Source organism: Camelina sativa, chromosome 11 (genome assembly GCF_030686135.1).
Source record: "Camelina sativa cultivar CO46 ecotype springtype chromosome 11, ASM3068613v1".
Taxonomy (NCBI): domain Eukaryota; kingdom Viridiplantae; phylum Streptophyta; class Magnoliopsida; order Brassicales; family Brassicaceae; genus Camelina; species Camelina sativa.
Genome location: NC_141890.1, coordinates 46407051 through 46420073, shown reverse-complemented (window position 1 = coordinate 46420073; position 13023 = coordinate 46407051). Strand labels below are relative to the sequence as shown.

At 35.3% G+C, this 13023-nt stretch overlaps 2 protein-coding genes across 5 annotated transcripts; both read left to right on the top strand.

The window, feature by feature from the left end:
* The first annotated feature begins 3408 nt into the window (after window positions 1-3408).
* LOC104726337 (E3 ubiquitin-protein ligase XBAT32-like) lies at window positions 3409-6767 on the top strand. Of its 4 annotated transcripts, none has more exons than XM_087471059.1 (10): window positions 3409-4312; window positions 4434-4493; window positions 4580-4651; window positions 4777-4943; window positions 5044-5204; window positions 5325-5383; window positions 5463-5509; window positions 5609-5758; window positions 5851-5942; window positions 6020-6767. In XM_087471059.1, the coding sequence occupies exons 1-10, from the start codon at window positions 4118-4120 to the stop codon at window positions 6541-6543; spliced, it is 1527 nt and encodes a 508-aa protein (XP_087327185.1). In that variant the 5' UTR covers window positions 3409-4117; the 3' UTR covers window positions 6544-6767. The 4 variants fall into 4 exon arrangements, with proteins under 4 accessions (XP_087327185.1, XP_087327186.1, XP_087327187.1 ...); XM_087471060.1 differs by having other exon boundaries at window positions 3657-4312; window positions 4854-4943; XM_087471061.1 differs by having other exon boundaries at window positions 4036-4312; window positions 4724-4943.
* Window positions 6768-10221: 3454 nt separating this feature from the next.
* Window positions 10222-12736, top strand: LOC104726336 (uncharacterized protein At3g43530-like). Its single transcript, XM_087473036.1, has 5 exons — window positions 10222-10365; window positions 10497-11222; window positions 11302-11469; window positions 11579-12165; window positions 12715-12736. The coding sequence occupies exons 1-5, from the start codon at window positions 10222-10224 to the stop codon at window positions 12734-12736; spliced, it is 1647 nt and encodes a 548-aa protein (XP_087329162.1).
* Window positions 12737-13023: the final 287 nt, after the last annotated feature.

Sequence of the window (13023 nt, the reverse complement as noted above, 5' to 3'; positions counted from 1 at the left end):
AACCTAGAAGGCTAGAAATTTGATATTTAATTTGAATTAGTAGTTCGCCTTCTTCTTCATTTTTTTCCAAACCAAACTAAACCAATCCAAACAATCAAATCAAATTTGAAAAATAAACAAAAATATTTACCCCTACTTAAATGTACTCTCTTATTTTGACTATATAAAAAAGCACACTAAGAGTATACAAAACATCTAAAAACCCAAAATCTCTCAATTAGCGGACATATGTTGATTTTTATTGTTGTTAAGTTAAATTATTATGGTATATTAAATCGTTCAATCTAAACCATAGTCTAATATTGCCTAAAACCGTCCATCCTAAACATATGTTGAGTATTATAATTATTAAGTTAAACTATCATGGTCTATTAAATCGTCCAATCTAAACCATAGTCTAATATGGTCCAAAATTGTTCACTCTAAACCATAGTTTAATATGGTCCAAATCCGTCGCATCTCTAATCTAAATCTATCCCATGAGTTGGCCATGTACCATAGTTGTACAAATTTTTTTTGGTAGATTCAAGTCGTTACAAAATCTATCCCATGGGTGTGAAGACTCGTTGACAAAATGCTCAATCTCACGGCTGAGAAGGAGAGAGAGGAGAGATCTTTCCTCATCATGAGTACATAAGCCAGAGGGTGACATCCTTTTAGTATTAACAAAAGTCCAAAGAGGCAATCTTTATCCAAATTCCTCTTGTTTTCCAGCAGTGGTGGAGATCCATAGCTCCAAAGATGAAGAAACTTTATCATAGACGGTATATATTTTTTTCAGAGCCTCGTCCTTAAGACTGTGAAATTTTGTCTCCAAATGTAGATGATAAGTGTTATGATGACTCTGCCTCCTCCACTCTGTATCTCCATCCAAAAGTGATACTTTCCTCTCTTCTACGTAGGAGTCTGTGAATTTTGACGGAAGCAAGACTGAATATTTTCCGTGACTCAAGCAAAAGATGATCAGTGTACCATCTATATATACATTTTTGGAGACATTTCTGAAATAAATCCCGAAGTTCACACTTATTTACAAGCATGTCATTGGTAATAAATATTTTTAATTTTAATTTATAAAATGAAATTTAAAACCAAGATTTTGTGCAGAACAAAATTCCTAAAATATCTCCTTAATCAATCAATGACTAATTACAATATCTCATTAAATATTTGTTTTGTAAAATTCCTAAATATTTCCTAAAATATCTCCTTAATTCATTACAATATTTAATGCTAACAATAAAAATGTATGTGCAAATCCCAAATTAATATTTACGTCAATACATATTTGTCCATTTTATCTGCAAAAAAATAAATAAATAAAAAGAATTATCATATTTCATAACTTATTTCTGAATCATATGTAAACAATTCTAAAATTAAAATATTTTGAATATAATGTATACTTGATTAGCAAGATTTTTAGTACTATATTTTTTTTGCATTTTCGTTATTTGAATTTTGAATAACGTGCATGTTGTACTTAAGCAAAGAAGAAAAATGGTGTTTGGATATCTAGGGGGTGGGTTTAGGTATTAATATAAATTAAAAATTATTTTATTAACTGTTAGTAAATCATCAGCTCATTATTTTGTTAATACAAAACCCAATCAGAAAAAAAAAGAACCAACAACCTCAGAAGAAAAAAACCCTAGAAATTAATTGTACCTCAGCCTCGATCGTGGCTATTTTGACGGAAGACTCGGGTTTAGAAACGCCGAGCGCCTCAAAAAAAGCATCTAAGATTGACTCTGATGGTCCATAGTCACAACGGTTTTTGTCGATGGCCGGTATAATCAGCCGTACCGCGGAGAAGCTGTCGTAGTCTTTGAGAAAGTCTCAGCAACTTGATCCCATGTCGTCATCGTGCATCAAGAGATCCAACACAATGCGGAATTCCATCGAATCTGTCATGTTCATGATGATGGTGTTCCATGGCAGACGAATCGCTTTGGGGCTCTCAATTTCCCAACCTGGAAGAGATAGATTCAAGATTTGCTTGACGTTGAAGAAACAATGCGCTTGAACGATTTTGCCAACGGATCTATCTTCCTTTGCTTTATTTCCTATTATACCCCTACCACCGACCAGTGTCCTGGGCTTTATTTATCGGTGAGCTTTTGCTACCTATTGGGCCTTTTCATATACGAAATATAACTTTTTTTTTTTTTTTAGTTTCAAGTACCATTAACATTTTTTAATATTTCTTTTTCTTTTCTTTAAACAAATTTGTTATATCACTTCTATATTGCGTATTTTATATATAATTAGTTATATATATCTTTGTGAAAATACTCTATTTAATATATTTTTTCATATATCTTTTTGAAGATATTTTTTTGACATCTCGAATATACTCGCCAAATTAATTTTTGAATATATATATATATTATATGCTTTATAACAATCATAAACATTTTAAAAGAATAGATTTATCGCTATATATTCGGACAATACCAATAATTGTATCTATGTACAAGTCTAGTTTGAAGATTGTTTTCTAGGAAGATAAAAATAGGCAAAAATTTGAAACATTATAATATCATAATTGGACCCTAATATTGCATAAACATCGACAACTTTTATTATATATATAATTTCATGTTTTACTAATGAATACTATTCTATATATGCAGCCCCGGCTCATACCTACGGCGAGAGGGGCAATGGCCAGGGGACAAAATTTTTTTTTTGCAAAAAACATTAAGGAAATGGAGACCAGAAAAAAAGAAAAAAAAATTATGTTGGTAAGGGTCCTCAAAAATTGTATGCCTAGGGACGAAATTTTTTTTAAGACTGGGGTTGTATATATGAGTAATGATTGAAAACAGTCCTCCATTGTAACATTTCGAGTTATAAGAAGAAAAAAAAATCTCATGTTAGCACTTGTTTCTTCTTGAACTAGACTCTAATCCATGATATATGACTCAAAGCAATTCTAGTTAAATTAATGATATATGTTTGTGAATATACTCTATTTATTTATAGTCCCTTGATGGATGCTATGACTCGTAAAACTTTGTGATTTTATAATCAAACTGGCTTTTTCTTTGGATCGTAAGTGAATCTCCAAACCAATTCATCACTCACTGGTTGAGTTTTATTTGTTTGTTAATAAAAATTAAAAGTGATATTAATGTCATGGTTTGCTAAATGCAATTATGCAAATGACATGGACACGACCCACATGCTCCTCCCACACTTCAATATATTATATACATAGATTTGTTGTCATTAATGTCATGTTACTTGTGATGATAATGGAATTATTATGTAGTAAAAGTATATAAAGATTTATTAAAATTTATATTTGGAAAAAAGGGGTAAGCTTTTCTTATGGTGATGAAGAATGTCTTTTTTCTCTTTTCCATTGTATGAGAATATCTTTAGGGGATGTAAAAATTATGAGAATTTTTGGTTTAAAACAAAACGCGCGAAATCCGGAGATTAGTTTGATTAAAAACATCTGGCCACAACGTTCTCCTCTTTGATCTTGTCTCTTTTTTGTTCTTCTTCCGGTGAAAATTAGTATTAATTAAGTCAATTAATTAGGGTCACCATCACACACACACACACACACAAAATAAAATAGAAAGATCAATTCTTTTCCTTTTTTGGGTTTAAGTAATTACCAATTGTTGTTTTTTTTTTTTTTTAAATCATCTTTTTGAACATTTCCTTTTTTTCTCCATTCTTTATTTTTTTAATCTTTCCTCTAGATTACCATTTTTCAAAGAAGTTTTCTGGATGATCTTTCCATGTAATGTTTTTAATTTTTGGTCAAATTCTTTTAAAGTTTTGAGCTTTTCTTTTTCCTTTTTGGTAAATTCTTTAAAAGCTTTCTTCTTTCTTAAAAGCGGGATCATTATGATGATGATGATGATCTGTACATAAGAGAATTAAAGAACCCCAACAACCAAAATCAGAGCGGATAAAAAAAATAATCAAATCTTTTTCTTTTTTGCAATCATTCGAATTAAATTCAATTTTGCAAAGATTGTTTTTTTTTGTTGTTGGTGTTGTTGATTTCGATCATGGTGGTGGTGGTGATTGCTTATTAGGGGGTTGTTGTTGTTAATCGGGTCCGATCAAAATTTCAGTTTTGTATCGTAAAACGATGAGGTTCCTGAGCCTCGTCGGGAACTCATTCGGTTGTTCTGCGTCCGGCGAACGCTTAGTATCAGCGGCCAGAGACGGCGATTTACAGGAAGCCAAAGCTCTCTTAGATTACAACCCAAGACTCGCTCGTTACTCCACTTTTGGCGTTCGTAACTCTCCTCTTCATTACTCTGCTGCTCAAGGCCACCACGAGGTCCCCCCCCCCCCCCCCCAATTCCTTAGCCTTTATAAAGATCAATACTTTTTACCATTAGAGATTCTTAAAGTTCTGACTTTTATGGTGATTCTGATTTGGGGTTTGTTTGATCTGTCAGATAGTTTCTCTGTTGGTGGAATCAGGAGTTGATATTAATCTCCGGAACTATCGTGGACAGGTATAATAAAGCTTTTGTCTTTTTGGTTCTTTACATTGTTGTTAGATTGATTTTAAGTAATCTGAATATAAGAATTTTGGAAACAGACGGCTTTGATGCAAGCATGTCAACATGGTCATTGGGAGGTTGTTTTGATTCTGATTCTTTTTGGTGCTAATGTAAGGATTTTTTCTTCAACTTTTTTATATTGTGATGTTCTTTTCTTTTTCTAACTGATTGTGATAACAAAGTATGTCAGGTATTGGGACAATGATTTGTGTTTCTTGATTGTTCGGGTTTATAGATTCACAGATCAGATTACTTAAATGGCGGTACTGCTCTACATCTTGCTGCTCTAAATGGTCACCCTCGATGTATCAGGATCTTGCTTTCGGACTATATACCAAGTCTTCCCGATTGCTGGAGCCTCTTGAAGAATAATAAATCCTCAATTGCTGGATTTGATCCAAGGTAGAATGTGTTTTTTTTTTTAAAGCTAAGCTAGTGGTTTAGTTACATGATTAGTGGAATGTTATTTATGTTTTTTGAATGTGTTTTGCTACTTTTGCAGTGTTCTTCACGAAGTGATCAACAGAGCAGCAGATGGTGGAATCACACCTCTTCATGTGGCGGCTTTGAACGGACACATAGAGACGGTGCAGTTGCTCTTGGATTTGGGAGCTTCGGTTACTCAGGTCACTGTGGAAGATGGAACCACAATAGATCTTATAGGTTATTATCATATGCCCCAATTGATTAACTTTGGTAATGAATGTAGAGATTCTTTCTTTGAGCGAAAAACTAAATTCTGTAGTTTGTTTTTGCTTTGGCTCTTTGGTTTTTACATTGTAGGTGCTGGGAGTACAGCTCTTCACTATGCTTCATGTGGTGGAAACACGCAGTGTTGCCAGGTATGTACACATGCTTAATCAGATAATGTTATGTTTCACTTAGATCAGATATGTATTCATTTGGCATTTGTTTTCACAGCTTTTGATCGACAAAGGTGCCTGTTTAGCTGCCATGAACTCCAACGGGTTTGTTCTTCTCTCTCTATTTCTCTGCCTGCAAAATCCAATCCAACAGTCTGATATAAACCGCAATGTCTTTATACGTTTGGCGTTTTTTGGTTTTAGATGGACTCCATTGATGGTTGCTCGCTCATGGCACCGCAACTGGCTGGAAGAAATCCTGAACCCAACCACAGAGCAACCACAAAGCCATTCACCAAACGTCCCCTCTCCTTTCCTCTGCCTTCCTCTAATGAGCATTGTCAAGATTGCTCAGTATGTAAAACCCTTTCACCTAATTGAAGCACTCAATATGAATCCAAGATTCTGTGAGACTGATTGGTGTTTTCTCCGTTTGTGTATTTCAGAGAATGTGGCTGGCGAGAAAATGATTGTAACACTCCATGTCGTGACCCTTGCGCCGTTTGTTTAGAAAGAAAATGCACAGTATCGGCAGATGGTAATGTAACGATTTCTCAATACTGCAATTGTTCTTTCTTAGAACATTGAATTGATTGTTGTGTGTGACATTAACAGGGTGTGCTCATGAGTTCTGCACAAACTGTGCATTATACCTAAGCACCACAAAATTAACATCGTCAAAGACATCACAAGCCACACCAGGTTCAGTCCCGTGTCCTCTCTGTCGCAACGGCATTGTATCATTTACGAAACTTCCTCATACAACAAGCATAACAACAACAACAACATCATCAAGAACAAGCATCTCATTGTCCTTCTGCACTTGCTCCTCCGATGTCTTAGACACAGCTCTCCTCACTAACCGTCACTACAGCTGTAGACCAGTTGTGTCAAGAACCGGTTCTCGAATTCCACAATCCGTTAGATCATCATCATTTCGGTCCCTTAGCTGCAATCGGTTTCCTCCAAGACTCTGCCTCGGGGGCTCAGACGTGGATGAACCGCAAAGCCGGTTAATGGGTGGATCATATTCAAGATCCAGTTTACGGTTCAGGCGATCAACGTCGCAGGTTGAAGGAAAACGTTCTTGGTTCTCTGCATTCAACCATTGTGTTACAACTGGTGGAAGTGCTTGCTAACTCAAAAACGCAATTGTCGTTTTTTTTTTTTACCTTCTTATATATTTTTGTTCCCAGTTTTTTTGGGATAAAAGAAAAAAATGCTAATTGATTCTGTGAATGGTGTGGTAAATTATTCATTTTGTGATAATTCAAAGTGTTGTAATAAGATAATTAATTTGGCGCTGTCATTACATTGAAGTGGTGTATGTGTGTATATATGTAAAAAAAATATCATTTGTGAATGTGTATTTCTTGCGTAGCCGGCTCATGAACATTAACTTCGTTCTAGGTGTCACCTGAATAACTTATGAAACACTTTAGAGATGCATAAAGATTACATTTACTTAGATAGACGTTTGAAGGCAACTTAGAAGAAATTGAGAAGCTATGAGATTAATAACATTAATAAGGAATTTACATAAAGCTCAGGAGGAATAGAAAGAACAAAACAACTAAAAATAAAAGACAAAAATGAAGAGAAGATAAAAGAAAACAAAAGAAGAATACAAAACCAATAAGCCTTGCAAGGTCAAGAAAAAAAATCTTCTAAAATATAGAAGTATTTTTCCTATTGATGATTCAGTAGAAACAATAATAGATTTTGTTTGTTTTTTGTTAAAAAAAAAAAAAAAAAGAAGCTCAGCAAGGATAATGCCAATGGAACACTAATGTCCAAGAAATCTTCTTCTCCGTGAGATACTCACACGTTCGAAAGTACACCCATGATGTAATGGAGGAACCAGAAAAAGTTGAAAGGGAGAAACGATCATCACTATAATCATAAATGTCATGATGATGATGATCATGAGCTGATGAGCATATGAATCAAGAAGAAGAGGAATGATATGATATGCTTTTGCTCTGAAGTGATGATGTGAGAGGGGCAGGTGAAGTTTTGTGTTTATATAGGGAAATAAGAGGATGAAACTAATAAATGGAAAGCTAGACCTGTATTATATAAAAAAAAAAAGAAACATGAATTGAAGCAAGAGAAATCATAAAACAAAACTAACATTAATAAATATTCACATTTGCCAAAAGATTGTAAGTATATAAAGGATTATTTAATCTACTTATGCACGTTACGTTACATTGAAAAGTCGAGTAGTATTATTATTCTATCAAATAGTCAGAGAATCTGAATATTTATTAAAAAATCACAACAAAACGCGAGAGAGTGCACCATACAAAATGATAGCTGAAATTACACGTTAAACGAATTTCGAGTTGATAAGCAGTAAGCACTTTGAAACACTAGTAAAGACTGTGTTTTAGGTAAAAAACATGTATATTATTACTTCTCTAATTTGTACTACAAAATCTGGGAAATCACGATTGGTTCTCTATATTAATTCTTGAGAAAACAATTGGTTCGTTTCCTTTTTCTTATCAAGATTTGCTTCGGTTTTAAGTTTTTTTTTTTATGTCTTTTTAGCTGAGAGCCTGAGAGAGTTGGTCTCTCTGTCACGTTTTTTACCGTCTGCGTTACGAAGTCTGTGGTGGAATCAATTTAGCTCTCTCCTTCTTTTCTTACCTTTAAAGATTTATGTCCTCGTTTTACGTATCAGTTTAAGAAAATCATGGTTTCCCAGTTTCAGAAATTAATAAGCTAAGTTAGGGAGAAGTGGAAAAACTCAAAACCTAAAACCGCAAAGCTACACACATTTTTATATGTCCTTTAACTATACCATCTCTCGTGACTCGTGGAATAAATTAAGTAACCAATAGAAACACATATATATGTCCTTTAACTATACCATCTCTCGTGTAATAAAATTAAGTAACCAATAGAAAAAAGAAGCTCACCTTCCACCAACTAATAAGATGAGTTATTTATAAAAACAATAACAAATGTGAAGGACGGGTGAGTAATTTACAGTAAAAATTCAGTGTGATGTATTTAATGGCGCTTTTATATGTAAAGAGGAGAAGAATACAAAAAGCTGCAAAATGTATTATATAGGCGTAATCATCACAAAACTTTGGGATGTGACAATACATTGTCAAGCTTCTGTCTCTTTCTTCTCTGTTCTTCTTCTCTCTGAAAGGGTTTTTAATACTGTTATAGTAATTTCTTTAACTATTTTCAGAAACAGGGAAAAACAAAAGTAAAGATTTTGAAATTGAAGAAAAATGTAACATGCATGGCTTATTTATTACCAATTTCTTCAACGTTCAGATTGTCCAAGTCAAAGAGTCTCTTATACCAATATAGAAAGTGGGACATGACGACTTTGATACTCCTATTTTTCCAATTGGTGCAGAAAATATATTAATTACTTTTGTCAACTCTATATATAATACTATATTTTTCTCAACAAAAAAAAAAACTCAAGGTACAGTATTACTGTTTCACACCTAAATAATGATAACAAAACACGGTCGTTTTGAGGAGTTTAAATTGCAAATTCTTTTCATTACAATTGAGCCCAACAGATATAAAAGCCCATTTAAAAGTAATGCGGTGAGATGAGCAGTCTCCACAGAGTGGACACTATTATTATTCATCTCGGACCAAAGCGCTTAGATGGTGTTAGAGATATCTTCAGATTCTGTGAGTTGGATTATTTTGAATTGTAACAACTATACATGATTTGACTTTTTTTATTGAAGATTCGAACAAGTATCTCGCCCGATGTTCCTAGTGTTACATTCTTGTTATTCCATCGTCGTTGGGTAAAGAGTTAAGGAGACTTGAGTTTATAATATGTTTTTAACAACAATTTCAAACTTTTCAACCGTATTGAGCCTCTAGCTCTACTTATTGGAGATTTATGTCGGCCCATATAGGCCCATATTTGTTTAATTAGTGATACTCTGATTTTTCCAACTCCCTATAATTTTATGGCATTGCGTTTCTGTATAAATTTCTATTTTGGGAGTCTGTAGTACAAAAGCTTTTCAAAGCTCTCTGAAAATGTATCCGTTTATTGCCAATTCAAATGACGTATCAAACATTTTGCTTTACGACTTTGACTATTTGAATTGAGATGGTATGGTACACACACTCACACACTCAAAAGAAAAGGGACCAAAATCTAGTATACCCTTCTAATCAAACTTCTATTCTCATATCCCCTGCGAAAATAACAAACTATTTTTTTTTTTTTAATCAAAAATGTGGTTAAAGACAAATAAAACTATATCATTTCTGTTATTTACAGATCCAACCACCTTATACCCACCCAAACCCACAAAATTCGGACAATCCAGTTGAAATCGGATCTCTCCTTTAACTACCCAACTTTTCGAATTCCTTCATTCACGACTCCACTCTCCCTCGTTCAATTCCCGTGAATTATTCTTCTCCCTCAAGTGCAACTAAGGATAACTCGATTCTGGGTAAGTTGAAATAGGTTGGGGTTTTTCGAATTTGGGTTATTTGTTTTTCAAAATCGGGTAATATGGGTTTCGATTTTCGATAATTTGGTTTTCAATTTTGGGGTTTTGTCGATTTTTTTCATGTGTTGATTCCTCAGAACGTTGAAAGTCATCAGATTTTGGGGCGTTTGTTTTATGTTCAATTTGGTTTGTGGAAAAGCTTGGAACAAACGTTTGTTTCATCAGATTATGTTCAATTCTGATGAAACAAAGTCCTCAAAACGTTTGTTTCATCAGATTATGTTCAATTTGGTTTGTGGAAGTTGAAGTTGAAATCAGTTGTTGTTTTTTGTGTGCATGTGTGGAAGAATCATAATGGTTCGTACAAAGAACCCAAGCTATGTGGAAAAATCGAATCCCCCAGCAGATCTCGAAGAAGAAGCAACTCGTGGAGATGAATCAGAACGTGATTCCGATAAAACGGACTCAATTGAGAAGTCAAATGATAAGGATTCATCGGTAAGTATCTCTCCCTATATTGGTATAACCGTATAAGAATTCATTCTAAAAAGTATAACTGTATAACTTGGTATAACTTAGAAAGGGTATAACTTAGAAAAACTTGGTATAACTAGATATGTGTCTTGCAGGAATCTGAGGATGAATCCTATGTAATGCAACCTTTGAGTATGTACTTTGATTACTCCCAATATACGAAGCCTTTCAAGATGTCTGGAAAGTGTTATATTTCAGAGGCGGTAAACTTATTAGGCGGTCATCTTAAGGAAGAGGAGTTGGATTGGTTCTTAGGGCACCCACAGTTCAAGCATTTCTTCCATATGCCTAAGGATTCGAATCATAAGTTGATGGGTATGTGGATGTTGTTGCTTCGCACAGCGCATTTGGAGAAGAAAAAAGAATGCTGGTTCATTGTTAATGGGACTCCCATCCGGTATTCTCTCAGAGAAATGACAATCATTTCTGGGTTATATTGCCATCAGTATCCAAAATTCAAGGATGGTTTGGGCAGTTTAAATTTTGCTCGGAAGCAATTTAAAGGTGGACAAATAATACAATATGGAGATGTCAAAGCGAAGCTACTTTCGATGAAGAAACCTTCAGAGGATCGTTTGAAGATGGCCGTACTGTATTTTTTATCTAGCGTCATCATAGGGAAGAAAAAGGGTGGAAAGAATGCACCCTCTGTGGAGCCTTTCTTTCTTAGAGCTGTGGATGATCTTGATTTGTGTAGAACATTCCCTTGGGGTCGAATGGCATTTGATGAGAACATGAAAGACATCTTTCATTTGATGGGACACTTTGGTGGAGTTGTGGGTCCAGAGTGGGTCTTTCCTAGTTTCATCATTCCTTTGGAGGTAATTACTAGTTTTCAAAATGTACAACTTAGTATAACTGGATCCAACTAAACATTGAATGTTCTTGTGTTGTGTGTAGCTTCTTGCGTTTGAAGCAATTCCTGTGCTAAAGAACACCTTCCGAGAAGACGTTTCTGATTCACATGCACACCGTAACTGTCCTCGGATGTGCAAGATGAAGTTTAAAGCAAGTAAGAAGAAAGGTTTTTCTTTGAAAGAAATATATGACCAACTTGGTACAACTAAGGTTAGTTATTCATATTCATTATTTATGTAAATTACTTATCAGATTCATTATTTATGTAACATTGGTTGATAGGAGATTGATAGTATGTTATGTTTGTTTATTCTGATAGGAGATTGATAGTATGTTAACTCCAACTCCTCGGGAGGCACGCCTTTTAGCCATGATCATAGATGAGGATGGTGGCTGTGATGATGCGGATGATCCAGTTGCTGATGGTTTGAGCAAACGTTTAATTGAAAAGCACAAGTCAATTTGGTTTGAAGAGCTTCACAACCTAGATGTGGCCGCCCGATCATTTGAGGCAAATCCGGTGATTGAGAATGTGGATCCGAATGATGTGGATCCGAATGATGTGGCTAAGGATGATGCGAATTCGGAGAATGATATGGTAGGAGGTAGCTTGATACAGCTAAGAGCTAGCTTGATTCAGCTAGAAGATCTGGTGAAGAAGGGGTTTAAGGAAATCAACGAAAAATTTGATGACATGGATGCTAGGATCAAATCGGTGGAAACATATGTGAACTGGGAAAGAAATGGAGAAGGAGCTTTTCCAAGCGAGGAATTTGGTGCAAATGAGTGTGACGGAGTTGGTGCAAATGAGGCTATAGAGGAGGAGGATGCCGAGAAGGAGAAGGCCGAGAGGGAGAAGGCCGAGAAGGAGAAGGCTATAGAGGAGGAGAAGGCCGAGAATGAGAAGTCCGAGAAGGAGAAGGCCGAGAAGGAGAAGGCCGAGAAGGAGAAGGCCGAGAGAGAGAAAGCCGAAAAGGAGAAGGCTGAAAAGGAGAAGGCGGAGAAGGAGAAGGCTGAGAGGGAGAAAGCCGAGAGGGAGAAGGCCGAGAAGGAGAAGGCCGAGAGGGAGAAGGCCGAGAGGGAGAAGGATCCAATGGAGAAGGATCCAGTGGAGAAGGATCTAGTGAGATACGAGAGAAAAAAGAGAACAAGAGAAGGATCCAGTGGAGAACAACTTGGTACAAAGGTGAAGATTATAAGTAAGAAGGGGACGGGACCTTCTGTTGTCGTAAGGAGTCCTATTATAACAAGGCAGAAGCCCTCCAAAAAGTAATGAGCATGTAATCTTGTATGAGTCAGTATGTGAACTCTTTGGTTGTTTTTATGTTTTTTGTTAAGTACTCGGAATGTTTAACTAGGTACAACTCTGTTTTTTTAAGTACAACTCTATGTTTTTAAGTACAACTTGGTTGGAATGTTAAAGTCAGTATGTGAACTCTTTGTGTGTTTAAGCAGACAAAATAACGGCAGTATGTGAACTCTTTGTGTGTTTAAGCAGACAAATAACACACAAGAACAAGACAAATTACCGGCAATCGTCAAATGGAACCAGACGATTGCCGTTTGTTATTTTCGCAGGGGGATATGAGAATAGAAGTTTGATTAGAAGGGTATACTAGATTTTGGTCCAAAAATGGGGGAGCGGGGACGAGGTCGGGAGAGAGAGGGGAGAGAAAAGAAACCCGATTGGTGGAGAAAAATTGATGGGGTCCACATGTTTTTAGGTGTATATGTTGGTCCATATGTTGGTCAACCTTTGTCAAA